The sequence below is a fragment of the Anomaloglossus baeobatrachus genome, chromosome 4, assembly GCF_048569485.1.
Source record: "Anomaloglossus baeobatrachus isolate aAnoBae1 chromosome 4, aAnoBae1.hap1, whole genome shotgun sequence".
NCBI lineage: Eukaryota > Metazoa > Chordata > Amphibia > Anura > Aromobatidae > Anomaloglossus > Anomaloglossus baeobatrachus.
Window position 1 is genome coordinate 36,384,148 of NC_134356.1, and position 27,843 is coordinate 36,411,990.

At 47.2% G+C, this 27,843-nt stretch overlaps 1 protein-coding gene across 1 annotated transcript in view; it reads left to right on the forward strand.

The window, feature by feature from the left end:
• VWF (von Willebrand factor) overlaps nt 1-27,843 on the forward strand; it is a 236,274-nt gene that overhangs the window by 111,745 nt on the left and 96,686 nt on the right. Inside the window, exons 23-28 of the mRNA XM_075344246.1 lie at nt 11,364-11,504; nt 13,166-13,279; nt 13,398-13,554; nt 19,245-19,403; nt 21,842-21,977; nt 26,312-27,690. Of these exons, the coding sequence (XP_075200361.1) occupies nt 11,364-11,504; nt 13,166-13,279; nt 13,398-13,554; nt 19,245-19,403; nt 21,842-21,977; nt 26,312-27,690 (2,086 nt within the window). The remainder of the gene's footprint in view (nt 1-11,363; nt 11,505-13,165; nt 13,280-13,397; nt 13,555-19,244; nt 19,404-21,841; nt 21,978-26,311; nt 27,691-27,843) is intronic.

Genomic DNA, 27,843 nt, shown 5'->3' on the forward strand with positions numbered 1-27,843 from the left:
TTCCCACGGACGGCTGCACTTGCTTTCCCCAGTAGGTGACGGTGACGGTCCCTTTTTCCTGCACCTAAGATGATGATGGTTGCGATGGGTTCCCACCGGTAACCCGCTCCCCGGCTTGGATATGGGCCGGAGGAGCCCTACTTTGCCCGCAGGCGCTGGCCCTGAGAAACTGGTGCCCTGGCGGTGGTGGTGTCTCTCCGTTACGGTTGGACTGTTGCCTTCAATCGGGACTTGGTTGTTAGGAGACAGACGTCCCCTTCACTGACGGATTTGGCAAATTATGGCGACTCCTAGCCTTGCCGGGATCCGAAAGGCCCCTGCCCTGGTGCTGACTGTTCTTCGTATTCTGCTCCAGACCGCCGGGTCACCACCCGTCCGCGGTCCTTCCAGCAACCTCCAAGCAGTCACCCCTGCGGACTATCACCGCCGTCTGCTGACCTTGCTGTCACTGTCCGGGGCACACACCCGGAACAACTTCAGGCTTTACTACTCTCGCTTTTTCCTTCACTTCAGCTTTTCTCCTTAGCTCCACTACTACTTCCTTCTACTTCACTCCCCTAGCTTGCACTCCTCCTCAGACTCTAGTCTGGCTTCAACTGCCTGGTTCTCCCGCCTCCAGGGCTGTGAACTCCTCAGTGGGCGGAGCCAACCGCCTGGCCCACCCCCTGGTGTGGACATCAGCCCCTGGAGGAAGGAAACAAGGATTGTAGGTTAGCCTTGGTGTTCCTAACTGGGGTGTAGGGTGTGGTGGTGTTATGACCTGTGACCCCTGGCTTGCCCAGGGCGTCACAGATGCAATTCCCTGTAGCACCCTGATGTATTCAGGGGTGCTACATTGTCTCCAGATGAACCTCAAAGACTGAATACCGTCGTAAGAGGGTTCCAAAGACCAAACATCAAATACCGTCACCAGAGTAGAACAAGACTGCGATGTCAAACATCGAAGCCAGAACACAGAGTATCATCTTCAGTGGTCAAGCATCAAAGATTGAACATTGCGAGCCGGAGATTAGTAAACAAACATTTGTGGTATCCATGTGAGCCAGGCCATAACTTCTCACCTTGACGTATGGTACTAAGAGAGAATAACTATATAACAGTGTTGAACTCTCGACATAGTGAATTGCAAAGCAACTGTGTTAAGTTTAGTGTACTGTTAATATAGATAGACTATAGGTAGAGTCCAAAGAAGACCTGAGCTCTACCGTCACCAGAGAAACCTATAAACTGAATACCATTGCCAGAGAAACTCGAAGACGGAACACTGAATACCATTGCCAGAGGAACCCAAAGACTGCATACCATCACCAGAGGAACCTGAAGAACAAACACCAAATACTGTCACCAGAGGACTAGACTACGTGGTCAAGCACTGAAGCCAGAACACTGAGCATCATCTACAGTGAAGGACCAACCTACGCAGTCAAGAACCGAAGAACGAAAATTGAGAGTCGGAGACCGGGAAACGAACATTTGCGATGTCCAAGTGAGCCGGGCCATTACTTCCACCTTGATGTATAGTACTAAGAGAGAATAGTTATATAACAGCGTTGAACATTTGTGGCAGAAAACTAACACTGCACATGTTGGTAGCAGCATCATGCTGTGGGGAGGCTTTTCTTCAGCAGGGGCAGGGAAGTTGGCCAGAGTTGATGTGAAGATGGATGGAGATAAAAACAGGGCAATTAAATTATTATTTTTTTTTTTATAAACCATAGATGGTATGTTTCTGCTCAGGACAATCTAGATGATTATGGTCTGACAGCTGCTCTAAGCCAATCAGAATCATTGAGAACATTTTTTAAGATATTGATTAGCTGAGAGAAACTGATTCACTTCTATATATTCTTTTCCGTTGGATGCCAGGCTTAGTGTATACTTATAGCTTTCAATACTTTAAAAAATAATTAGGGTGACAGTTCCCTTTAAGGGGAAGCTATTATCAGAAAAAGGACCTATTGATTAAATCAGGGTTTTGTATTAAATGTCTTTTTTAAAATTTTGCCAAAATGTTTTCTTTTTTACATGTCACAATTTGTATTAAACATAAAAAATAGAAATCTTTCCATTTTCACACCACCCACTGCGGCTATTTTAATTTATTTTAAGGAAACAAATGTACATTAGCCACAATGAACAAGCCCCACCCTCTTTTTGTATTAAAGTGTTGTGATGAAAAACCACTAGGTGTCACTAGATGTAACTAGTGGAAGGATAATCAAACAAGATGGAGGTCAGAGCCAGGAAGTCACATATGGTACACAGAGCGAAAGCGGAGCTGAGGTCAGGGTACGAGCCGGAAGTCAGAGGCCAGGAAGTCACATAAGTTACGCAGGGAAAAAATGGAGCCGAGGTCAGGGTATAAGCCAGAGGTCAGAGGCCCGGAAGTCACGTAAAGTATACAGGGAGAAAGTAGAGCTGAGGTTGGGGTTGGAGCCTGAAGTAAGAGGCCAGGAAGTCACGTAAGGTTTGCAGGGAGAAAGCAGAGCCGAGGTCAGAGTACAAGCCAGAGGTCAGAGGCCAGGAAGTCACGTAAGGTATACAGGGAGAAAGTAGAGCTGAGGTCAGGGTATGAGCCAGAGGTCAGAGGCCAGGAAGTCACATAAGGTATACAGGGAGAAAGCAGAGCCGAGGTCAGGGTATGAGCCAGAGGTCAGAGGCCAGGAAGTCATGTAAGGTATAAAGGGAAAAAGCAGAGCCGAGGTCAGGGTATGAGCCAGAGGTCAGAGGCCATGAAGTCACATAAGGTATACAGGGTGAAAGCAGAGCTGAGGTAAGGGTATAAGCCAGGGGATCAGAAGCCAGCAGAAAATGTCAGAGTCAGGGGCACTTGCAGAGAAGAGTCACAGGGGTCTGGCGTAGCAAGACAAGATCAGAATGAGGCACTTATGGGAGCCAGAGCACTCACTGCAGAGCAGGAACTACGACTGGACCTAATGAAGCAAAGCAATCACTCGGAACAAGGCACCTAAAAACAGGCTCCTCCTAACACCAGCGCAGGACCCAAGGCCGGGAACAACCCATCCTTCGGAACACAATACAAAACAGAGCATCGGCTCTGCAAGAGAGCAGAACACCACGGATCAGAACCACGTCTAATGAGTGTGTGAAGGAAGGAGGAGGAAGTCAGCCGGGATACCCTCTAATGTGATTGGTGTATCCTGAGTTATAAGCTGTGTATAGCGGTATTATCAGTCATTGTAATGAGATAAGAAAACACCTTTTCAAAGAACAGGAAGTATGAGTCTAAAAAACTATCAAAATTCCAGGATTATTATTTTTTTAATAAAAATTTTAATTTCACAAGAAAAAATATACGGTAACACCTTTTTTTTTTTTCTTTTTTTTTCTTTTTTAAATACTCATAAAAATAAACTTGATTTAAATAATGGGTAATTTTCTAAAGCCTGCTTTACACCTTACAATTAGGGATGCGATCTCGTATGCGATGTGACACGCCCAGGTCGCATATGTGATCTAATGAGATTGCACGTAGGTCGTTCATTTGCTGTCACACGTGCGTTAGTAGTCTATGTTAAATTGATCAATTTTGTGTGCGATCCTTTAGATCATGTGATCCGTGACGTATGCATTGGGCACCTTTTTTTTTTTTTAATTTATTGACTTGACAAGCGTGTGTAATGTGTAGGGATGCGTTTTTACTATGTCATCTGCCATTCAGCTCTGCTACATGGCCGCTGACAGCAGACACAGACAGCCATGTAGCAGAGCTGAATGGCAGATGACAGCAGACACAGACAGAGCCGCACTGTCAGAATGAACTCGGGTGAACCTCACCCGACTTCATTGTCTTGCTGCGGCTCTGTCTGTGCCGCGTCCTGATTAGCGGTCACCAGTGAAGACTCACCGGTGACCGCTAAACTCCTGAGTAAGTGAATTGAGCAGCCCTCTCTCATATACTCACTGATCCCCGATCCCCGGCGCTGCACGGCATTCACACTGCTGAGGCGGCTTTTACTGTTTTGAAAAAGCCGGCCGCCCATTAAACAATCTCGTATTCCCTGCTTTCCCCGCCCACCGGCGCCTATGATTGGTTACAGTGAGACACGCCCCCACGCTGAGTGACAGGTGTCACACTGCACCCAATCACAGCAGCCGGTGGGCGTGTCTATACTGTGTAGTGAAATAAATAATTAAATAATTAAAAAAAACGGCGTGCGGTTCCCCCCAATTTTAATACCAGCCAGATAAAGCCATACGGCTGAAGGCTGGTATTCTCAGGATGGGGAGCTCCACGTTATGGGGAGCCCCCCACCCTAACAATATCAGCCAACAGCCGCCCAGAATTGCCGCATACATTAGATGCGACAGTTCTGGGACTGTACCCGGCTCTTCCCGATTTGCCCTGGTGCCGTTGGCAAATCGGGGTAATAAGGAGTTATTGGCAGCCCATAGCTGCCAATAAGTCCTAGATTAATCATGTCAGGCGTCTATGAGACACCTTCCATGATTAATCTGTAAGTGACAGTAAAAAAACACACACCCGAAAAAATCCTTTATTAGAAATAAAAACACACACATATACCCTGGTTCACCACTTTAATCAGCCCCAAAAAGCCCTCCATGTCCGGCGTACTCCAGGATGGTCCAGCGTCGCTTCCAGCGCTGCTGCATGGAGGTGACCGGAGCTGCAGCAGACACAGCCGCTCCGGTCACCTCCACGCAGGTAATGAAGACAGCCGCGCGATCAGCTGCTGTCACTGAGGTTACCCGCTGTCACTGGATCCAGCGGTGGCCGCGGGTAACCTCAGTGACAGATCAGCTGATCGCGCTACTCACCTCAGTTGCTGACTGGAGCTGACCGGAGCAGCGGTGAGTAGCGCGATCAGCTGATCTGTCACTGAGGTTACCCGCGGCCACCGCTGCATCCACCGCTGGATCCAGTGACAGCGGGTAACCTCAGTGACAGATCAGCTGATCGCCGGCTGTCTTCATTACCTGCGTGGAGGTGACCGGAGCGGCTGTGTGTGCTGCAGCTCCGGTCACCTCCATGCAGCAGCGCTGGATGCGACGCTGGACCATCCTGGATTACGCCGGACATGGAGGGCTTTTTGGGGCTGATTAAAGTGGTGAACCAGGGTATATGTGTGTGTTTTTTATTTCCAATAAAGGGTTTTTTCGGGTGTGTGTGTTTATTTACTGTAATTTACAGATTAATCATGGAGGGTGTCTCATAGACGCCTGACATGATTAATCTAGGACTTATTGGCAGCTATGGGCTGCCAATAACTCCTTATTACCCCGATTTGCCAACGGCACCAGGGCAAATCGGGAAGAGCCGGGTACAGTCCCAGAACTGCCGCATATAATGTATGCGGCAATTCTGGGCGGCTGTTGGCTGATATTGTTAGGCTGGGGGGCTCCCCATAACGTGGAGCTCCCCATCCTGAGAATACCAGCCTTCAGCCGTATGGCTTTATCTGGCTGGTATTAAAATTGGGGGGGACCGCACGCCGTTTTTTTTAATTATTTAATTATTTATTTCACTACACAGTATAGACACGCCCACCGGCTGCTGTGATTGGGTGCAGTGTGACACCTGTCACTCAGCGTGGGGGCGTGTCTCACTGTAACCAATCATAGGCGCCGGTGGGCGGGGAAAGCAGGGAATACGAGATTGTTTAATGGGCGGCCGGCTTTTTCAAAACAGTAAAAGCCGCCTCAGCAGTGTGAATGCCGTGCAGCGCCGGGGATCGGGGATCGGTGAGTATATGAGAGAGGGGGATAGACTGACATGGACAGAGATAGTGACGGACTGACAGAGATTAGTGAATGACAGACATTGTGAGGCGCTTCAGAACGCAGCTTTTCAGCTGCGCTCTGAAGCAGACCTTTTTTAAGCTGCGGTGCAGAGCGCACACCTGCGCACATAGCATCAGACATCACAATCGTATGATGGATGTCACACGTTACAATTCACTAGTTTCGTACTACTAAACGTCCAATGTATGAGGAATAAACGACGTGTATGCAATCACCGTATTTTCGTTCAATATCGATCGCATGTAGGTTTCACACACAAATACATCACGAACGATGCCGGATGTGCGTCACTTACAACTTGACCCCGACGACGGATTGAAAGATTTATTGAAGTGTGTAAAGCAGGCTTTACGATGAGTGACTATAAGTAATCTTTTTTTTCATCTTTTCTTAATTTTATACTGTTTATTTTTTTGTCTTGGCCGGCTGCGTTTGGCTCCATAAGATCATTTGCAGCGTGACCGGAGTGTGATATAGGTGTTCTGTCCTGTCGGATTTTGCTTTTCTCCTTCGGCGTACTCTAGTCTTTGTTTAGGTGTTAAACCTCCGGTGTCAGCCAATGTGCTACGGTGATTGACAGGTGACCTCTGCGATATTTGCACCAGACGTGACCCCGAAAACGCACACTATGGCTGTAATTTCTGACTAAGCTCTTATTTATTACTGTTGACTTCTCTTTTTTTTTTACTTTGCCTTTAGAACATTATTATTATGTCTGTTTTCAATTTGACATCATCCCGCGCCCGCTCAGCCTTCGTCCTTAATGTCCCTATTATATTTGCCCACTTGACTGAGTAAATATAGATGAAATATGGGATTTTTTTTTATTTTCAAAGTCCCCAAAAAATGTAAAATACGTTCCCCTTTGAAGTGCAGATGTATGATCACAATACGCCCGATGTATTAATGGAGTCCATGGTAACGCAGGTACCTGATGGCCTCAATGTCGAAACAATACTGCTTCATATTGAGTCCAGGCTCACCGAATTGGCACAAACCCTGATCAGTGAGACATGGAGCCCCAAATGGATATTGTGAACTTGTCTGTATACTGTGACGTTGACAGACAGTCATGTGGTTTCTGGCCATAGAAGGTCACAGTGTTTGGCTGCGCAGAATGCTCCCTGACTTTCCATTGTTCCTGCTGTCAGTATTCATTGGTATAGGTAGCTTTCCTGCTGGATTAATCTCTGCCCCCTTTTGGACCCAGCAGGAGCTCACCTTCCACTGATCATCAGTATTCTCTTGCTGCTTAAATACCCCTTCCTTCCTGGGACTGGTGCTGGTGATATTTTTCAGTCCATTCAAGCTTTAATTGCAAGCAGGTGGCTTGCTTTCATCTGTAGTATCATTGCTGGACTTCTACCTAAGTCATCTGTGTTAGTCCATGCATTTTCCCTCTGTGTGTCCCCCTTGTGTCTTCTATAGTGTTTAGTTGGTTTGACAAAGAGCTCATCCCATCTGTACCCAATTAGGGCCCAACACTAGGGATACTTAGAACGCATAGGTGCGGAACCTATCTAGGGTGGTGAGGGACCCCAGGGACCAGCACTAGGGATAACTAGGGTCAGGTATCCGGCTCGGTGCATAGGTGCGGAACCTATCTAGGGTGGTGAGGGACCCCAGGGACCAGCACTAGGGATAACTAGGGTCAGGTATCCGGCTCGGTGCATAGGTGCGGAACCTATCTAGGGTGGTGAGGGACCCCAGGGACCAGCACTAGGGATAACTAGGGTCAGGTATCCGGCTCGGTGCATAGGTGCGGAACCTATCTAGGTTGGTGAGGGACCAGCAGTAGGTTTGGTCAGGGGTCACCATCTTCCCTTTCCATAGACACAGGGTTTCCCTTCCCTTTCGCCGTTCGCTTGGTATTTCTTAGTATCTAGCGTGACATATACTCTCTTTTGTATCCTCCCTGGCCCAGGAGATGTGGTATGATCAGTCCATGTCCCTGTACAGACAGACACAGGAATTACACAGCACATAGCAGGGACACATATATAAGATTATTTCAGCATAGGAATTTTTTTTTTAAACACATCCAATTATGAAAATTATTATTATTCCAAGATCTACTGATTACAATTAACTTTAAAATTAAGTTTCTTTTTGGGGAAAATCCCTTTAAGTGTTTGGACTAGTTCACAATGGGAGGGGCTGGTGGATAGGGAAAGAGACGGTGCCTTGTAGAATGCGGGTGAAGACCCAGTGGACGTATAATCTGCACGCTGTCAAGGCTGTATGCAGTGGGTGACTTGCAGCAGGAGGAGGAAGGAGACCAGAATGGAGATAGCGTGATCCTTGAGTGTTGGATGGAACTAAAGTGAGGCTAGACACTAACTCTCGAATGGAGCGGCCCCAGACTGAAGGAGCCGGAGGACAGGGCTCTAACCGTCAACGTAACGAGTTGATCCCAACTGACGTGCAATTATAGTCCTGTAGTCAGTTCCTGGTGGAATCTCGACCAAGCGTCTGAAGAGTCTAGTCTCTGTTCCCCTACACCGAGAAGAAGAGACGTCAAGCCGAAGAAAGTGAAGTGACTGTGACAAGCTCTACTTTTGTAGTGGACTGGGCTACTCTAGAACTCTAAGGACTTGAGGACAGTAGAAATGGAGGCAACCCAGTGGGATCTTAGACCGTGTTTGAGAATGCTTTGTAGTGGCGAAACAATGATCTGGAAGTTATGTGCCTGCTATCTCATGTGTGAAGTTGCTGCTGAGGGACTGTTGAGAAAAGAGCTGTTAAAATGGACAGGGGGTCTTCTGACCCCTCATGTGGTCCTGGACAGCCAAAACCAGAGGCAGGATGTGGTATGCGAGGCAGAACGGCCAAAACAACACAAATCCAGAACCGAGTATTTCAAATAGCATGTTGGGGCATCCAGGATCAATAAATTGGCAGCGACTACCACCGCACGACAACCTACAGGTGCACCCTGGGTGTGACCAAGAGGCTCACTGCACTATTCCACCTAACAGTTCTGAATGCTCCGCCTCCAACTCTAATGATTGACAGCACTGGCTTGTCTGAACTTTCTTTACAGATAGTGCAAGTTCCAGGTAAACCAGTCACCAGTGAGAGAGTTGCTAGACCTAAATCTAAAGGGCACTTTACACGCTGCAATCTCGCTACCGATATCGCTAGCGAGCGTACCCGCCCCCGTCGGTTGTGCTTCACGAGCAAATCGCTGCTTGTGGCGCACAACATCGCTTACACCCGTCACACGGACTTACCTTCCCTGTGACGTCGCTGTGGCCGGCGAACCGCCTCCTTTCTAAGGGGGCGGTTCGTGCGGCGTCACAGCAACATCACGCGGCAGCCTGTCCAATAGAAGCGGAGGGGCGGAGATGAGCGGAACGAACATCCCGCCAATCTTCTTCCTTCCTCATTGCGCGTGGCCGCAGGTACGAGGTTGTTCCTCATTCCTGCGGTGTCACACACAGCGATGTGTGCGACCGCAGGAACGAGAAACAACCTCGCTACTGACCAGACAACGATTTATGGTAAATGAACGATGTCTCACAGACGAACGATTTTTGCCTCTTTTGCGATCGTTTAAGGTCACTCATAGGTGTTAGATGCTGCGACATCGCTAACGACGCCGGATGTGCGTCACAAACACCGTGACCCCGACTATATATCGTTAGCGGTCGCAGCCTGTAAATGGCCCTTAAGTCCCCTGTCCTCGGTCGGATACTTATCCTCCAGCGTTCCACTTTTTTTCAGTGTCACCATCTTGTGCTCGTATCTTCTGACTGGTTGAAAGTCAGAAGTTAAGCCACCGCTCAATACAAGCATATGAGATCAAGAACGAGGCCTTAACAAGGCTCTTATAGACTTTTATTGAGTTGTGACCTCAAGCCGCTCAAGTGAAACACTGGAGCTGCCGCGACAGATCACGAATCACCAGAGACTGGAGTGACGGTGATAGAAAAGAAGAAAAAAAAAAATTAAAAAATTAAAAAAAAAAACAACAAAAAAACCCTGCTAAAGTGGTGGTTTAAATTTGTATAATAAAAAGCTGCAAAAATGCTGCATGTGAACATAGCCTTAATTAAAAAAAAAATAATTGCAGTAAATTGCAATATTGCTTCTATTTACAAACACTATGAAGTTGAGAATAACCCTTTAAAAATAGAACAATTCCGGACGAAAGTTGATAATTTAATAAAATTAATTTATATATATATATATATATATATATATATATACACATATATATATACATATATATATATATATATATATATATATATATATATATATATATATATATATATATATTGTATATACGAGGGGCTGCTGATAGGTCTTTGGCTTTACCCAGAAAAAAACGAGATAAGTTGATGTAACGTTGCATTTCTTCCACATACTCTCCACTTATGACAACGCACTTCTTACATCAGTATTCCAAGTTCTGTAAGCCTAGCTAAAAAAAGGATTTCGGTTGTGCCTCAAACCAGGCATCCGTAGCAGCCATGACATCAGAAATGGTGTGAAATTTGATATCCTTGAGAGAGACCTAGAGAGGGAGCTAGATCTGGTGAATAAAGTGGGTGGTCAACCAGCTGGAAGCTCAGCTCTTCCAGTTTTGCCGTGGTCGCTTGTGCGGTGTGAGCGGAGGCATTGTCTTGCAGGAACAAGATTCCTTTGGACAGCTTCTGGCGCCTTTTGGCGTTCAGAGCTGCCTTCAATTGGTCCAAAGGTTTAATGTAATACATTGCACTGATGGTGCAACTCTTTTGAAGGTAGTCCACTAGCAGCACACCCTCCTTATCCCAGAACACAGACGCCATCACCTTAGTGGATGATTTTTGCTCCCTGAACTTCTGTAAACGAGGAGGACCACTGTACCTCCACTCTTTTTAGACTTCTCCTTGTTTTCAGGGTCATACAAATAAATCCAGGTCTCATCCATAGTGACCAGTCGATCCAGGAAGTTCTTATTAGTCTGGAAACGCTGACAAATGGACCAGGAAGTTTTCTCTCGCATGCTTCTCTGATCTGTTGTCAAACATTTGAGGACCCACTTTGCAGATTGCTTCATCATGTCCAAATTTTCATGGATAATGACACAAACACGGTCACGGGAAATCCCCATGATGTCTGCTATTGCTTTAGCTGAAATTCGTGGATTCTCCAGTATGAGGTTGTGCACAGCATCGACGATCTCCGGTACAACAACCACTCTCGGTCGTCCAGGACGTTCCACATCATTGGGGCTGAAGTGGCCCGTTTTAAATTTGGCAACCCATATCTTAACTGTGGAATATGAAGGGCATTGATCCCCAAAGTCTGCGACATATCACCAGGAATATCCTTCACGGACTTTCCTTGCAGAAACTATATATATATATATAAAAATATCTAGGTTTTGTAATTTTCCTTAAATATATGTAAATGTATAAATAAAGGAACAAAAATATACTCAGTGTCAGATTTAATGGTGGGATGATGAAGCATGCCAGTTCTGAATAGAATAATCATAAAATAGCATTTACTGGAATATACCTATACATTATATTAGATTAAGAAATTTCGAAAAATATGTATTTTTCCTCCATTTTTTTGTCTCCCAGAACAAAGTCTGTGGTTTATGTGGAAACTTTGATGGAATTGAAAACAACGATTTGATGAGTAGCAATAATCAGGTGGAAAATAACCCAAGCAACTTTGGAAATTCTTGGAAAGTGAAGCCTTTTTGTGCTGATGTTGCAATTGTGAGTGTAAAGAACGCATATTAACATTTTTACCAGACTTTTTATTTCATTTATGAAAGATATTCATTATGTTAGATTTTATGTTATATATTTTATAATACGTTAATATTGTTAAAGAAATAATATATTGTTATTTATATATATATATATAAATAATATATATAAATAATATATTGTTATTTTTATATATATATATATATATATATATATATATATATATATATATATATATATATATATATATAATTTATTATATATAATAAATGTTATATAAAATAAACCAATTCTATGAAAATTAATTTGTAAATAATTATATTAATTTTATATCTAATTAATTGTCTGATATATTTGCAATTTTTTAAAATTATTTAAATAAATAACTAACAACACAGGCTTGCGGTTCTCCCGAATTTTGATACCCTTTCATGATAAAGCCTGACAGCTGTGGGCTGGTATTCTTAGGATGGGGAGAGCCATGGTTATTGGGCCCCTCAGTCTAAAACTAGCAGCCTGCAGCCTCCAAGAATTGTCACACTCATTAGATGCAACAATTCCAGCACTTTACCCGGCTCTTCCCGATTGCCCTGGTGCGGTGGCAATCAAGGTAATAAGGGGTAAATCGCAGCTCACAGCTGCCACTAAGCCCTAGATTAGTAATGGGAGGTGTCTATGAGATGCTTCACATTACTAATTTCAATTATTGAAAGTGGAATTTAAGCCGCACAATCCTGCCTGAGTGTGTTTTACATGTCAATTGGCCATATGGCTACAAGACTGTACGGTGCCTATGAATTGCCACCACAGCAAAGTCTAACTACAAACTGGACTGTCACATCGGTCACTAAAAATGCAACAAAAAGTGATCAAAATATCATCTGCACCCCAAAATAGTAATAAAAACCTGGCCCCAATACCACTCCTTTGATAGAAAAATAGTTTCCAGTCTCAAAAAATGATGACACAAACCAATTTTTTTTATTAAAAAAATCCACTTTTTTCACCACTTAAGTAAAAAAAAAAAAACCTACACGAGTTTAGTATTGCCGTAACAGTAATGACCTGAAGAATCATATCACCAGTTCATTTTATCCCAAATAATGGTGTCTTTAAAAAAATAAAAAAAAATAAATAAATAAATACAAAAATTCAGAATTGATTTTTTTTTTATCTTACTTTATCTTTTTTTCCCACTTTCTTTTCCATTATATGGAAAAGGGAATGGTTTCCTTCAAAACTATTATGTAATTTAGTCTACAAAAAATAACCCTTCATATCCATATGGCCTCTTTGACGGAGAAATGTAAAAGGAATGACTCTTTAAAGAAGGATAGGTGTTAAAGGGAATCTGTCAGCAGGATTTCACACCCCAAACTATTCATGTTCGCATTTAGCTCTTTCAAAGACAAGTCCAGCGATACCTTTACATGGCCGGTCTGTTCCTCCATTCCTGAGAAATTAGCAAATAGCTGTAGTAGATCTGAAGCCTTTGTCACTCCAGCTCTGTTATGCCTTTAAATCCTTATAAGGACATTACACAGTACAGGGTTAAAATAAGACCTCAAGCTCTTTCTTCCTACGCCACTCCTTTTAATCCAGGTACAGTATATCCTTATATTACAGTGTCATATAACAAGGTATTGACATTTCTCTCTTTTTTTTAGATAGCGACCATCGCTAACATGCCGCTTTGTCAAGGCAATGCCCTGAAACAAGCTGCGGTGGAAAATGCCTGCGACATTTTATGGGATGACATCTTTAAAGATTGCCATAAAGTGGTAAGTGGATTTTTTTTTTTACTGGTTGGGAAAGTTATAGCAACTGCTGAAGTCTCATTTACACATTGGACCCTATATCTCCGGAAGCTTTAGTTTCATAATTTTTTTTTCACAATAGGTGGACCCCGTGCACTACCATGATATCTGCACTCATGACACCTGCATCTGTGAATCCATCGGGGACTGTGCCTGCTTCTGTGACTCTGTAGCCGCCTATACTCATGCTTGCGCTCAGGAAGGAGTTCACATACAATGGAGGTCATCTCACTTTTGTCGTAAGTAAATGTAAAAAATTTGGGAGGAAAATGAGGGGTGCGTCTTATAATCCGAATGTACAGTAGCTTACCGGGAGATGGAGTATAGGCACTGTGTTGGCTGCAGGCACTGGGCTGGCTGCGGGGGCTGGGCTGGCGGTGCGGCGGGTGTTCCAGATGCTCTGTTGGCAGTGTGGGCTTCAAATAATTGCACCTGAAGTCGGCGCATCCACAGCTGGACCTCTCAGCTCAAGATCTCATCTGCGCACGCGCCACCTCCAGCCCATTGATCTCCCAGCAGTGGACTTAAGGAAAATGGCCCGTGCGCAGATGAGAACTTGGCTTGTCATTGAACCAATAGCTCAATCTGCGCATGCGCTGACTCTGGACGCCATTTCTTTGAAGCCCATGTGGCGCCCTGGACAAGCCAGGGGCCACAGAGCACAACACCCTACACACCCCACACTCCCAGCAGGCACACCGAAGTCAGACAAAAACCCTTGTTGCCTTCCTCCAGGGGCTGATGATCACACCAGGGGGTGGGCCAGGCGGTTGGTCCCGCCCACCGAGGAGCTCACAGTCCTGGAGGCGGGAAAAGAGTTAGTTTAGCTCAGGCAGTTAAGCTAGGGAAGTGCAAGAGGAAGGAGTAAAGTGTGGTAAAGGAGCAACTGACTGACAGCGTCCGGGTGTGTGGCCCGGGCGAGACAGCAAGGTTGGCAGACGGTGGTGACCGTCTGCAGGAGTGGCCTATCGGAGTTACCGTGAGGACCGTGGACGGACGGTAGCCCGGCGGTACCGGACCGGTACACGAAGAGAAGCCAGCACCATCTGGCAGGGGCTTGTGGACCCCGGCAAGGCTAGGAGTCGCCGTTAATTTGCCGAATCCGTTAGTGAAGGGGACCTCCTGGGTTTCCAAACAGCTAAGTCCCGACAGAAGGCAACAGTCCAACCAGAATAGGGAAACACCGCCACCGCCAAGGCAACCATTTCTCAGGGCCAGAGCCTGCGGGAAAGAAGGGGGCTCCTCCAGCCCACATCCAAGCTGGGGAGCGGGTTACCGGTGGGGACCCATCGGAACCAACAACCGTACACAGGTGCAGGGAAAGGCAGTCACTAACAACCTGCCGGGAGTAACAACACCGCAGCCGTCTGTGGGAACCGTCCATCCAGCTGAGTTTTACCGAGAACTGTGTCCTCATCATTGGGCTGAGTGAGTACCACCGTGCCGTGCGGCACAGCGCTGCCCTTGCGACCCTGCACCTCTCCAGGTCCCGTAATCCGCCTGCCATTCACCCTTACCCCATCACCGGGCCCCGGGACAACCAACCCCCTACCCACGGAGGTAGGAATTAACAACAAAGCTGCTCCCTGTCATCGCTCCCGGGATCCCCGTACAGAGCAGCGGTGGTGTCACCAAAATCACCACAACCGTGGGTGGCGTCACGGACAATAAATCCCCACAATCAACCCCCTTTTCACTCACGGGCGAGGAGCGCCGCTCGAGTCCCCGGGATCCGGCCCACCGCTCGAGCCACCACCGAGCAGCTGCAGCCGCAGCAGCGGCCGGACTGGGGCGGTGGGAGAGCGCGGCGTCCCCTCCTCTGCCCGCGACAACTTGGCGTCATGAACAGGATCCTACCGCTCTGCCGTTGGGTAGAGGTGCGCCTTGTTATAGCCGGAGGTGTCCGGCTGAAAATTTGCAGAAGCCGCCATCTTTGGCGCGAAGAATTCCCGCTCGAGCGTCTCCTCGAGTAGTTGAGGCGCGAAGGTCAAAACCCCGCCCCGATAGAGGAGGAGCCGGAAAGAAACTAAGGGGGACGAAATGGCTGCTGGACGCATGTGAGCACGGCTAAAAAAGCAGGGATGCCAGGACCCTGCGTCCATCTTGTTCCTGGGAGAGGCCGCCAGCAAGATGTACATGCCGTCCCGAAGCACCGTAGCCCCCGCGCCTGGAACAGCGGCGTGGGTGGAGATCCGGACCGCACAGCTCTATCAGAGGCTGCAGGTCAAGATGCAGCTCCTCTTGGAGGAGTGGGAGACCGACATGACGGAGGTCATAGCGACCGTGCGGAGACGCGAGGAGGAAGTTGCGGAAGGGAGGGTGAGTGACCCACGCCCCGATACCCCTAGTGGGTCGGTCATCGTGGTTGCGGAACCCGGTCTAAACCCCCTCGCCCTGCTGCCTCCCTCGCCACCCACCCTGACTGCCGTGACCCCGTCACTAGGCCCGCTACCACTGCCACCGGTAGCGATACCCCGCATGCCCGCCCAGGCGGGCCGACCTGTAGCCAGAGCCCATAGCCGACCGGAGGTGCTACCATGGAAATCCCCGAAGCCTGAACCGGAGGCATCCCCCGAGAGGTCCCCCGAGCCGGAGCCGATAGACCGCTCCGTGAAAAAGGCCCAGCAGCGGAAAGCCCCTGTGCCCATCCCCCACACCTCGGCTGAGGTTGCACCGGGTTGTCGCTGCAAGGCAGCGTCCAAGGCCAAGTCACCGCGGGACCTTCTGCCCAGATCACCAGCAGTGGGCAGTGTCCAAAAGGTCTCGCGGGGCCCGACCCGTGCGCCGGAGCTCGCAGCAGCTCCATACTGGGATAGGGAGCCGGTACCGTTGGGCCTAGAAATCGAGGAAAGGGAGAGGAAGAAGGCGGAGTTGGTGGCCCGTGCGATCCAGGAGAAAGAGAGCCTCCGCCAGGCAACCTTCTGTGTCCGGGGCCCGCTGTATGAGGAGCAGGTGAGGCGGTTTGATGTCCGCCGGGGCTATGGATTCATTTATGAACCAGGCCTGGAGGCCGAAGTTTTTATAGCCCGGCGGGATGTTAATGCTCACCTGCCAGAAGAGCACCCAGGCCGCAACTTGATGCCAGGGGACCTGGTACAGTACACCCGGCACTGCGGGGAGAGGGGGTGGTTCGCCCTGGATACGAAGTTGAGGGGCAGCCAGGAGGCCCGTGTGTGCACCGCGCTCCCTCCCCCCAGTGATGCCGAGGACTCGGAGTAAGGGCAGCGGAATACCGTTGTCACCGTCCCCGTTGGGACCACTACTGTTGTAAAGTTTAAAAGTTTTTGCAAAAATTATAAGAAATGATTAACCGATGAAGTCACCTGATTTGAAGCCCTGATTGAAACCGGTTGTTACCGACACCGTTGTCCCCGTGGGGACCATTCCAAAAGTTGCATAAAGGACTCTTTATGAACAGGCCCGAGAACTTGCAGGGCAACCACAAACGTTAGTGGCATGTAAATAATTGTTGTTATGGCCTTCTACCGTTGCCGCCTCCGGAGAGGCAGATTGGGGGAAGGGCCCGCAGTGGAGCAGGCTGGGGCCCAGCCACCACCGGAACCGGTGGCAATCCTCTGGGGGTTTCAGGGGTTCCCCATGGTCGTGGGTCCCCTGAAAAAGACAGAACCCGCTCGGGCAACTTGTGCAGGACTGGGGTCAAGGGGTGCTGCCTATTTGCTTAGGGTCAGCATCAGGGCCAGGTTGCTTGGGTGGGAGAGAGCGGAAGCCGTAACCGTTACGCAACGTTTAAGTAAGAGTACCTCCCGATGTGGGAAGATGTTATTATACTTGTAAATATGTTTACCGTTAACCGTTTTACTATTTTTCAGTTGGTGAAAATAAAACCGGTGATGGACGGGCAGCCCGCGGACGGTCTGCATTTAACTAAGGGGGAATGTGGCGCCCTGCACAAGCAAGAGGCCACAGAGCACAACACCCTACACACCCCACACTCCCAGCAGGCACACCGAAGTCAGACAAAAACCCTTGTTGCCTTCCTCCAGGGGCTGATGATCACACCAGGGGGTGGGCCAAGCAGTTGGTCCCGCCTACCGAGGAGTTCACAGTCCTGGAGGCGGGAAAAGAGTTAGTTTAGCTCAGGCAGTTAAGCTAGGGAAGTGCAAGAGGAAGGAGTAAAGTGTGGTAAAGGAGCAACTGACTAGGCAAGGCTAGGAGTCGCCGTTAATTTGCCGAATCCGTTAGTGAAGGGGACCTCCTGGGTTTCCAAACAGCTAAGTCCCGACAGAAGGCAAAAGTCCAACCAGAATAGGGAAACACCGCCACCGCCAAGGCAACCGTTTCTCAGGGCCAGAGCCTGCGGGCAAGAAGGGGGCTCCTCCAGCCCACATCCAAGCTGGGGAGCGGGTTACCGGTGGGGACCCATCGGAACCAACAACCGTACACAGGTGCAGGGAAAGGCAGTCACCATCAACCTGCCGGGAGTAACAACACTGCAGCCGTCTGTGGGACCCGTCCATCCAGCCAAGTGTTTTACCGAGAACTGTGTCTTCATCATTGGGCTGAGTGAGTACCACCGTGCCGTGCGGCACAGCGCTGCCCCTGCGACCCTGCACCTCTCCAGGCCCCGTAACCCGCCTGCCATTCACCCTTACCCCATCACCGGGCCCCGGGACAACCAACCCCCTACCCACGGAGGGAGGAATTAACAACAAAGCTGCTCCCTGTCATCGCTCCCGGGATCCCCGTACAGAGCAGCGGTGGTGTCACCAAAATCACCACAACCGTGGGTGGCGTCACGGACAATAAATCCCCACAATCAACCCCCTTTTCACTCACGGGCGAGGAGCGCCGCTCGAGTCCCCGGGATCCGGCCCACCGCTCGAGCCACCACCGAGCAGCGGCAGCCGCAGCAGCAGCAGCGGCCGCACCCGGGCGGTGGGAGAGCGCGGCGTCCCCTCCTCTGCCCGCGACACCCACACCATCGACAGAGCATCTGGGTCACCCGCTGCACTGCCCTGCCCCACCACCGCCCCTGCCTCCTGTGATCCCGCTCCACCACCGCTAAAGCACCCCCCCGGTAAGACACCACCGGATTGTAAGATAAGACGGACCCCCTTTCGTTTTCTTTTATTTCTCTCTAAGTTCTAAAATGAAAAATATGGTATGTGCCCCCTCCACATTCCACCTAAAGGAGCTCCTCTGACCCACCATCCTACATCCATATTATGGAGTCAGCCCCTCTGCAGATATAACGGCTACCGCCCTTCTGAGAAGGGTTTCTATAAGGTTTTGGAGGAGTCTGTTCGAATTTTTGCCGAAGAGTTGAAGTACATCCTTTGTACGGCCGGTTGTGTTCCATCACCAAAGGACCCCGTCAATGTCATTATGGACCTTCCAGACTGGACAAAGTCTTGGAACAGAAAAGGTCCTTCCTCAAACTGTTCCCACCAAGAAGGAAGCTATAATTATTTACATGTCTTGTACTGAAGAATTAAGATTTCCTCTCACTGGAACTAAGGGCTAAGGCCAACCCTGGAAAAACAAGTCTTTAACATTATCCCACCTCCACCAAACTGTACAGCGGGCACAATGCAGTCACCCGGGTAACTTTCTTCTGGCCTTCACCAAACCAAGACTTGTCCATCAGACTAGTATAGAGAAGTGTGATCTGTGACTGCATAGAACACGTCACCTCCATAGTCTTCTCCATATGACACTAGGCATTATGCTTGGATCTTACTAGTATCAGTAAGGCCTTTACCACCAGTCATTCTGTCAGACGTTGGTTAGTAAAGGCAGAGAGCCAGATGTTATACACTACGGGGCAATGGGAAGGAGTCAAAAACCTGAATTCAATGATTAAGACATGAGTCCCAATACATAAGTTCATATGATATTTATTCAGGAATCCCTGTAGATATCTGATGCCTCTTATTTGCTAATTTTTGTTTGCATTTTTTGACTATAGCACAGAGTTGTGAAGAGAAGAATGTGAAGGAGCTGGACTATGTGTGTGAATGGAGGTACAACAGTTGCGCACCGGCTTGTCCAGTGACCTGTCAACATCCCGAACACACAAATTGCCCCCTTAAATGTGTGGAAGGCTGCCATGCCCACTGTCCCCCCGGTAAGTTCTCTATTGATGCCTTTAAAATATTACAAGAACACTTTGGCGAAGGATTAGCCACAATCACACATGAAGTAGGAACCTCGTCGTCATGATGTGACTGCAGGATAGAGAGGGACAGGGGCTCCTCTACTGTCACTTACGCTAGGGGACCCTAGGCTATGAAGGATTTGTGACTTATTTGTGCTCAAAAAGGGTACAAAAAACAGCTAAAGACAAAAATAAAAAAAACAGTTTTGAATTTGCACCAAATTTATGCACTACATGTTCCCTTTTAAAGAATTTGGCACAAAACCCCTCAGCAAATACCACTGATGGAAAAAAAGATGAATCGCGCCCATAGATTTGCATAGATTCGGCAGAGACGAAACGACAAATTTATAATTTGCTTTAGTTGCTATTTTCACTACTTTGCAGCAATAAACATAAGAGAAAATGTATTAAATATTAAATATAAATTAAAATTAAATTAAATATAAATTAAATCTAATATATAAAGCTGAGTGTATGTATGTGTGTGTATGTCCGTTAAAGGAATCCGCACCGTCACATTTACAATCACGAAATTTTGCACAGGCGCCTCATGTGATTCAGGGAACGTCATACTGTAGACTATGTTTTGCTGAGAAAATTTAACCCTGCGCTTTACAGTTACTCTCCAAAAATCCTGCCTCCATTAAAGTCAATGGAGCTGCGAGCTACAGGTTATTAATAGGAGCTGTAATTGGTTGTTATAGGAATAAAATAAATTGTTAGTATAAGAAGCTTATGTGTGAGGTGGAGAGACGGATAGAGAGAGACAGAAAGAGACAGACAGAGACAGACAGACAGGGAAAGAGAGATAGAGACTGTAAAAGAGACATACAGAGGCAGACAGACGCAGACAGACAGGGAAAGAGACAGACAGGGAAAGAGACAAGTAAACTTATAGGGAAAGAGACAGAGACAGACGAGGAAAGAGACAAAGACAAGTAAACAGCTAGGGAAAGAGACAGAGACAGATGGGGAAAGAGACAGACGGGGAAAGAGACAGACGAGGAAAGAGACAAACGGGGAAAGAGATGGGGAAAGAGAGAGACGGGGAAAGAGACAGACGGGGGAAGAGACAGACGGAGAAAGAGACAGATGGGGAAAGAGACAGATGGGGAAAGAGACAGACGGGGAAAGAGACAGAGACAATGAAAGAGACAGAGACAAGTAAAGAGACAGGGAAAGAGACAGACCTGGAATGAGACAGACCTGGAACGAGACAGACCTGGAACGAGACAGACCTGGAACGAGACAGACCGGGAAAGAGACCGGTAAAGAGACAGACCGGTAAAGAGACAGACCGGGAAAGAGACAGACCGGGAACGAGACAGACCTGGAACGAGAAAGCCCTGGAACGAGACAGACCTGGAACGAGACAGACCTGGAACGAGACAGACGGGGAAAGAGACAGACGGGGAAAGAGACAGACGGGGAAAGAGACAGATGGGGAAAGAGACAGATGGGGAAAGAGACAGATGGGGAAAGAGACAGATGGGGAAAGAGACAGACGGGGAAAGAGACAGATCTGGAACGAGACAGATTTGGAACGAGACAGATTTGGAACGAGACAGACGGGGAAAGACACAGATGGGGAAAGAGACAGACCTGGAACGAGGCAGAACTGGAACGAGACAGAACTGGAACGAGACAGACGGGGAAAGAGACTGACAGACAGAGAGAGAGAGAGAGACAGACAGAGAGACTGATACAGACAGAGACTGGGAGAGAAATAGAGAGATAGTTACTATCCCGGGCAACGCCGGGTACTACAGATAGTATAAATTATAATTAAATATACTGGTAAATTAAATCTAAAAGTATTAAATATTAATATTAAAGTATTTGCAAAAGTATTAACACCCTTTGAATATTTTTTTTAGTGTAATGAAAACATTTTGTTGTACGTTTTGACTAAAATGTTAATAATCATACGGCAGCAAAAAAAATAAATAAATAAAAATAATAATAATAATTACACGCAGCCTCAAGCATTATGGAAACTTCTTGTTTTGTAGCTGTTCTGCTATCAGCAAGAATTCAAGGAATATGAAATAATTTGTTACAGCCGAGCAGATGTTTTTTTTTGTTTTTTTTTATAGAATGGATAAATATTGTTGGCCGGGACTTCAGAAAACAAATTCCAACATTTATAAGAATGTGCAAATAATTTTTTTACAGGCTGGAAAAGGAATGCTTTTAGTAGTTATCTAAGTTTTTTCTTCATTTTTTTACACTTTTTTTTTTTTTTATAAATTTTTACATTGTAAATTGAGTAACTGTGAGAATAATGTAGATTCGGCCCAATTATAAGAGATATTTCCTGGCCGTATATATGTCTGAAGGAGCATCGCTTGAATTTATGGGGAAGGTTATACCAAAACCCTTACGATTGTTATTGTGTCACTTAGGTAAAATCTTGAATGAGGAGACGGGATCATGTATTGACGTGCAAGACTGCCCTGTGTGTGTGGTCGAAGGACGCCGCATCCCGCATGGAAAACACATATTGTTGAACCAAGATGACCCTGCACTTTGCCAGGAATGGTATTATCACTATTATCATTTGGCTTATTGTAGTTACCATCAATCTATATGACATTGTGTCTTACCAAAAATATACCTTTTAAAGGGAAACTGTCAGCAGGTTTTTACTACCTCATCTGAGAGCAGCATGATGTCGGCAAAGGGATCCTGAAGCCAATGATGTATTACTTAGATTAGGGGTGAAATATTTTAGATTTGAGCTCTGAGAGCTGTCTCTGCCCACACCAGGCTTTCAGTACACATTTCCATAGACAGAAGCTGCTAATTACACAGGGGGAGGAGTCAGACTATAACTCACAGGCTGCTGAGACCCACTAATAATAAAGATAAGAGGCTTAAGCTGAAATATCTGTTTTAACACTTGCAGCATACTGTCTTCAGGTTACATTGCAGAAATTTGCTGTCAGAGCCACTTTAAGTCTTATTTTATTTTTTTCCTCTACAACTTTGCTTATCCAAATTTGTTAGACAGGCTCATGAAAATCAACTTTTACCAAATGTACTGGCTGCAGCCGGTCTGACACAATCAGAATGTTTAGATTTAGCCATGTAGCAGAGCTGAGAGAGCTCTCTAAAGAGATTGTATATTGACATTAAGCTGTCAATCAGGGGAGGGGGCATGCCGGACTGCCATGCACATGACATTATAGCTTGAGCAATGATAAGTCCTGCTGCTTAAACAAACATGGCAAGTAAATATCAAGGGATGTGATGGGATAACCAGGGAGCAGGGCATCCAAATTGCCTAGGGGACCCCAAGCTGTTCTTGATCCCAGACATACGCCTGATGGTGACGATGTCTGGGCCACCTTCCTAGCCCTGCTCCTGGCCATCCCTGATCTCATACCTCCTCTCCCTCACCCCAGGGGGGGGCGGCACAGGAGTGGTAGAACCCACATATAAGGACAAACAGGGGAAACCAAAACACAATCAAACAGCATGCTCATACAGCGGCATTAGACAACAAGTGATAAGGAGGAAAATAAGAGCAGGGACAAGAGAGAACCACAACAACGCCACGCACAAAGCACTACAATCACCAGCAGGACTGGGACACAACAGCACACAGACCATTGTAGCAAAAGCTATAGTCGGCATGGGAAGACAGATTCCACCATGTTAAAAAGGCAAGGAGTAGCTGTGATAGGTTTTCCCACAACATGTGATCCCAGAGATAAGCAGCAGGCCAGCACAAAGTAACTCCTGCTAGCCTGATCACAAATGAGCACACAGCTGATCGATACCCGAGCCTGCCTGTGCAACTCAGAAGCACCAGAGAAACCACAGTGCAGAGTATCAGAGTCTGTTGCTTGAAAAGCGTCTGCTGCTGCCATGACACTCGGCGAGTTTATAGCCAATCACCGTTTGACAACAACAGATAGAGCCTTGACAAGAAAAGCATCTCTGAAATCTATTTCTTAACCCTTTCAGCATACTGTCTTCAACTTACATAGCAAAAACATGCTCACAGATTCCCTTTAAAAATGAACCCTTCCTCCCCCCAAAAAAAGGACTTTAAATGTTTATATTAAAATAACCCCTATTCATATGGTAGTCACAGATACAGATAGTTATTCCATTGTAGAGAAAGTGATGGAGGTGCCAGAAGCCAGATCCATGGTGATCTGTTGATCACTCTGGCAGTCAGACCTGTTTAGGGCCCAAGCAGGTAGCATAGGTTTATGTATAAATCTGTGATACAGAGTGAGAAGAAAAATATAGGCTAATACTGTGTGTCGCCCTGGGCAAGCCAGGGGACACAGATAACAACACCACTACACCCCACACTCCAGGTAGGCACATCTGCTAACCAGAAACCCTTGTTGCCTCCCTCCAAGAGTCTGTTGATGCACACCACGGGGTGGGCCAGGCGGTTGGCTCCGCCCACCAAGGAGCTCACAACTCTGGAGGCAGGAAGTTACCAGGCAGATAGCCCCGGGCAGGGGGAGAGTGCAGAACTGTCAGGGAGGAGGAAGTGGAAGGAGTGAGGAGTAGCCCAGGCAGGGGCTAGAGTAAACAACCAGAAGTGAAAGTGAAGGAAAGGAAAGTGGAAAAGGAGGAAAGCAAGAAGTGGAGAGAGCGCAGAGATTGCGCAGAGCCTGAGAGCCCAGCTGTGTGTAGGGCTAGAACAGCAAGGTCAGCGACGGCGGTGACTGTCCGGAGTGGGACGGTTCGGAAGTTCCTGGAAGGACCCCGTTGGCTGTGTGCCCGGTGGTCTGGAGCAGTGTTCCGAAGGACAGTCAGCACCAGGGCAGGGGCCTCTCGGACCCCGGCAAGGCTAGGAGTCGCCCAATTTGCCGAATCCGTCAGTGAAGGGGACGCAGATCCCCCAGCAACAAAGTCCCGATTGACGGCAACAGCCCGACCATTACCGGGGAGACACCGCCACCGCCAAGGCACCAGTTTCCCCAGGGCCAGCGCCTGCGGGCAAAGTGTAGAGCTCCTCCGGCCCAGATTGCAGTCGGGGAGCGGGTAACCGGAGGGAATCCACCGATACCATCAGACAACACAGGTGCAAGGAGGAGAGACATCACCGTCACCTACCGGGAGTGCAGGTGCAGCCGTCCGTGGGACCGTCCTACCAGCCGTTGGTTTACCGTACAAACTGTGTCCAAGTCTCAGGCTGAGTGAGTACCACAGTGCCGCAAGGCACAGCGCTGCCCCCGCGTCCCTGCGCCCTTCAGGCCCTACACTTTACATCTCTTCACCGGGCCCCGGGATCACCAACCCCTACCCACGGAGGGGCAACACAACACCTGGCTGCTCCCATCACCATCCCCGGGATCCCCATCCAAAGCAGCGGTGGTGCAATCACCACAACCGTGGGTGGCGTCACGAACTATAATCCCAACAAACACCCCCCTTTCACTCACGGGCGAGGAGTGTCGCTCGAGACACCCCGGGATCCGGCCCGCAGCTCGAGCCACCAGGAGCAACTGCCGGACCCGAGCAGAAGGGGTGAGCGCGGTGTGCTGACACCCTCCTCCCCGCCCGCGACAACTGCACCTCCACGTTCTTTTGATTTCCATCTTGGGTGCACAAAAGTTAGGTTGGGACGATCGATTAGTGAGACTCTGGGCCATCAGCCAAGTCAGTAGTTTCTGGCCTCTGGATGGGAGACACATGACTATCCTTTCGGGATTGTTGGCATGGCTTTTGAGTAGCCGAGCTTGTGCAATGTCATCATTGTGGCATGATGCACCTATTACATCATGCCAGCCCGGTTAATCAAGTGCCACTTTGGGGATTCAGATAGGTAAGAAATTTGCAAACCTCTTGTCCTCCAGCTCCCTGGGACTACTGACCTGGTCAATGCACCGGAATCTTATGAATTGATCCGCCCAACTCTAGGAGAAAGATACTGTATTTCTTGGGTTTGCTGAATGTTCAAGTATTTTCAATGGAGAGAGGAGAAAACCACTACCAGATTCTTCTGGCAGTGGCCTATCTCTCATGAAAAAAAAAGTATTGGCTGTTTCAACCTTCTCTGTATTGAAATCATGTTGTCATGGTTCTGATCCGCGGTGCTCTGATATTCAGTAGAGCCGATGTTCTGTTTTGTATTATGCTCCGGTGGATGGGTTATTTCTCATCCTCGGATCCTACGCTGGGATTAGGAGGGGCTTCTCAGGCCCCTCGTTCTGGGTGATTGCTTTGCTTCATTAGGGAGCAACCTCACCCAGAACATCGCCAGTCATAGTAAGAGCATGAATGCCTTGGCTCTCGTATGTGCTTGCTCTGATCTTGTCTACCTACCTGGTTCTTGGTTACCTCTCTCCTCCCATTCCCCTGACTCTGACATTACCCCTCTGGCTTCTGACCTCTGGCTTATGCCATGACCTCGACTCTGCTTTCTCCCTGTGTATTTTACTTGATTTCCTGGTTTCTGACCTCTGGCTCATACCCCAACCTCGGCTCTGCTTTCTCCCTGTGTTTCATATGTGACCTCCTGGCTCCTGACCCCTGGCTTGTTTGACTTCCCTGCCACTAGTTGAATCTAGTGACACCAAGTGGTAGAACGTCATACATGTTTTGGGAAAATCGATATATACTATACATCAAATTGTTTTCCTCTGTAGATAATACCTGTTTGTTAAGAAGGTCAAGCACTAAGATGATGGCAGGATGTCCCACACTGATCAACTGTGGGATCTCAGAAGGAAGCAATCAATTTCCCTGCACTGCTACCATAGTGAAAATATAGCATTATATAGTTCTCGTTGATATTTTTGGACTGTCTGTAGAATCTGAGAACATGTTGGGTTCTCCAAAGTGATAGATGCTCTTTAAGACTACTTATTACAATATTTTATGGGTTTCTTTTCTCTTTCAAGTCATTGTGAAGAACAAAGATTACAGTGCAGCACTTGTACAGTACATACAACATCACCGCCTACAAGATCACCAGAAATTCCCCCTGGAGAACCAACCCCTGAACCCACACCATTTGAGGAAGAATATGAGGGCACAGTGGCACCTGGGACATATAACTGTGAGAAAGCCATGGATTTGGTCTTCCTGGTTGACGGTTCCTCGAAACTTCCAAAAACAAGTTTTGAAACCGTAAAGGATTTTATTGTCAGTATTATGGAAAAAATACGTATCTCCCAAAAAAGAATCCGAGTCTCTGTCGTCCAGTACAATTCTACACACACGCCTAAATTATTCAGCCTTAATGAGAGACGGAAACTCTCCGACATGGTTGCCAAAGTGAGAAATATGAAATATATGGGAAGTCCAACATCTTCTGCCGCTGAGGGGATTAAATTTACAAATTCGTACGTTTTTGATCTGGCTAAAAGGGACAACGCCCCAAGAATGATCTTATTAATAACAGCCTCCAAAAGTTCAAAGAGCTTGTCATTTATAAGAGGAATAAAAAAGCGTAAAATCACTCTGATTCCAATCGGGATTGGGCCTTATGTTGACATGGGTGATATTGAATTCATTAAAATGCAATCGCCAATGAACAAACCATTCCTTGTGCCCAACGTGGAGGATTTGATGGCTCGCAAAGATGAAATAATTGACTATTTATGTGACTTAGTACCGGAACCAACACGACGTTCAATAGCACCTTCTAAAATTCCAACAGAGCCACCGGTAGACATTACCACCACCACGGCAGAGCCTTCAAGACAAACCCCCATGATGACTACACCAGGTCACGTCCCCGTAATACCTGATAGGGAACTTACAATTGCGTTTGAAGGTTCTATGAGCATCGAGAAGATTAAGATCTTCCTTGAAGATTTGATTCAGAGAATGGATATCGGAGAAGAAACCATACATATCACCATCATTCAGTATTCTTTCACTGTCACAGTCGAATACACCTTCACGGGGAGATTACGGAAACAGGAGATCATTAGACAGATCAGACAAATTGAACATAGAGGTGGAAATGCCACCAACACCGGAGAAGCTCTTCGATATATCAGTCAACACACATCGAAGAAATACATTCCAAGTAGTCACCCAAGTCCTCACTTGGTGTATATGATACAGGAAAATCCACCTACCGATGTCATAAGAAAAGAGGAAAACATAAATGTATTTCCTATATCAGTTGGCCCAAAAGCCCCCATAAGAGAGCTCGATATTTTTGGGCATCAAAAAGTTTTCGAAAGTTATGACCAATTGTCAAGTATAACAGAAGAGATACTCACGGGCTGTTGCACAAGAATTGATCAACCAACACATATCCCCATAGGTAGGCATATCTTATGTATTTTTTATTATTATTTTTTTATTTTTATTTTAGTACATAGATTAAGTTGCCTTGAAGACACCAAATAAAAGCAACTTCTACTTTGGTGGTCTTGGCCCGCCTATGTTTTACATTTTTGACATTTTTTGTCTAATT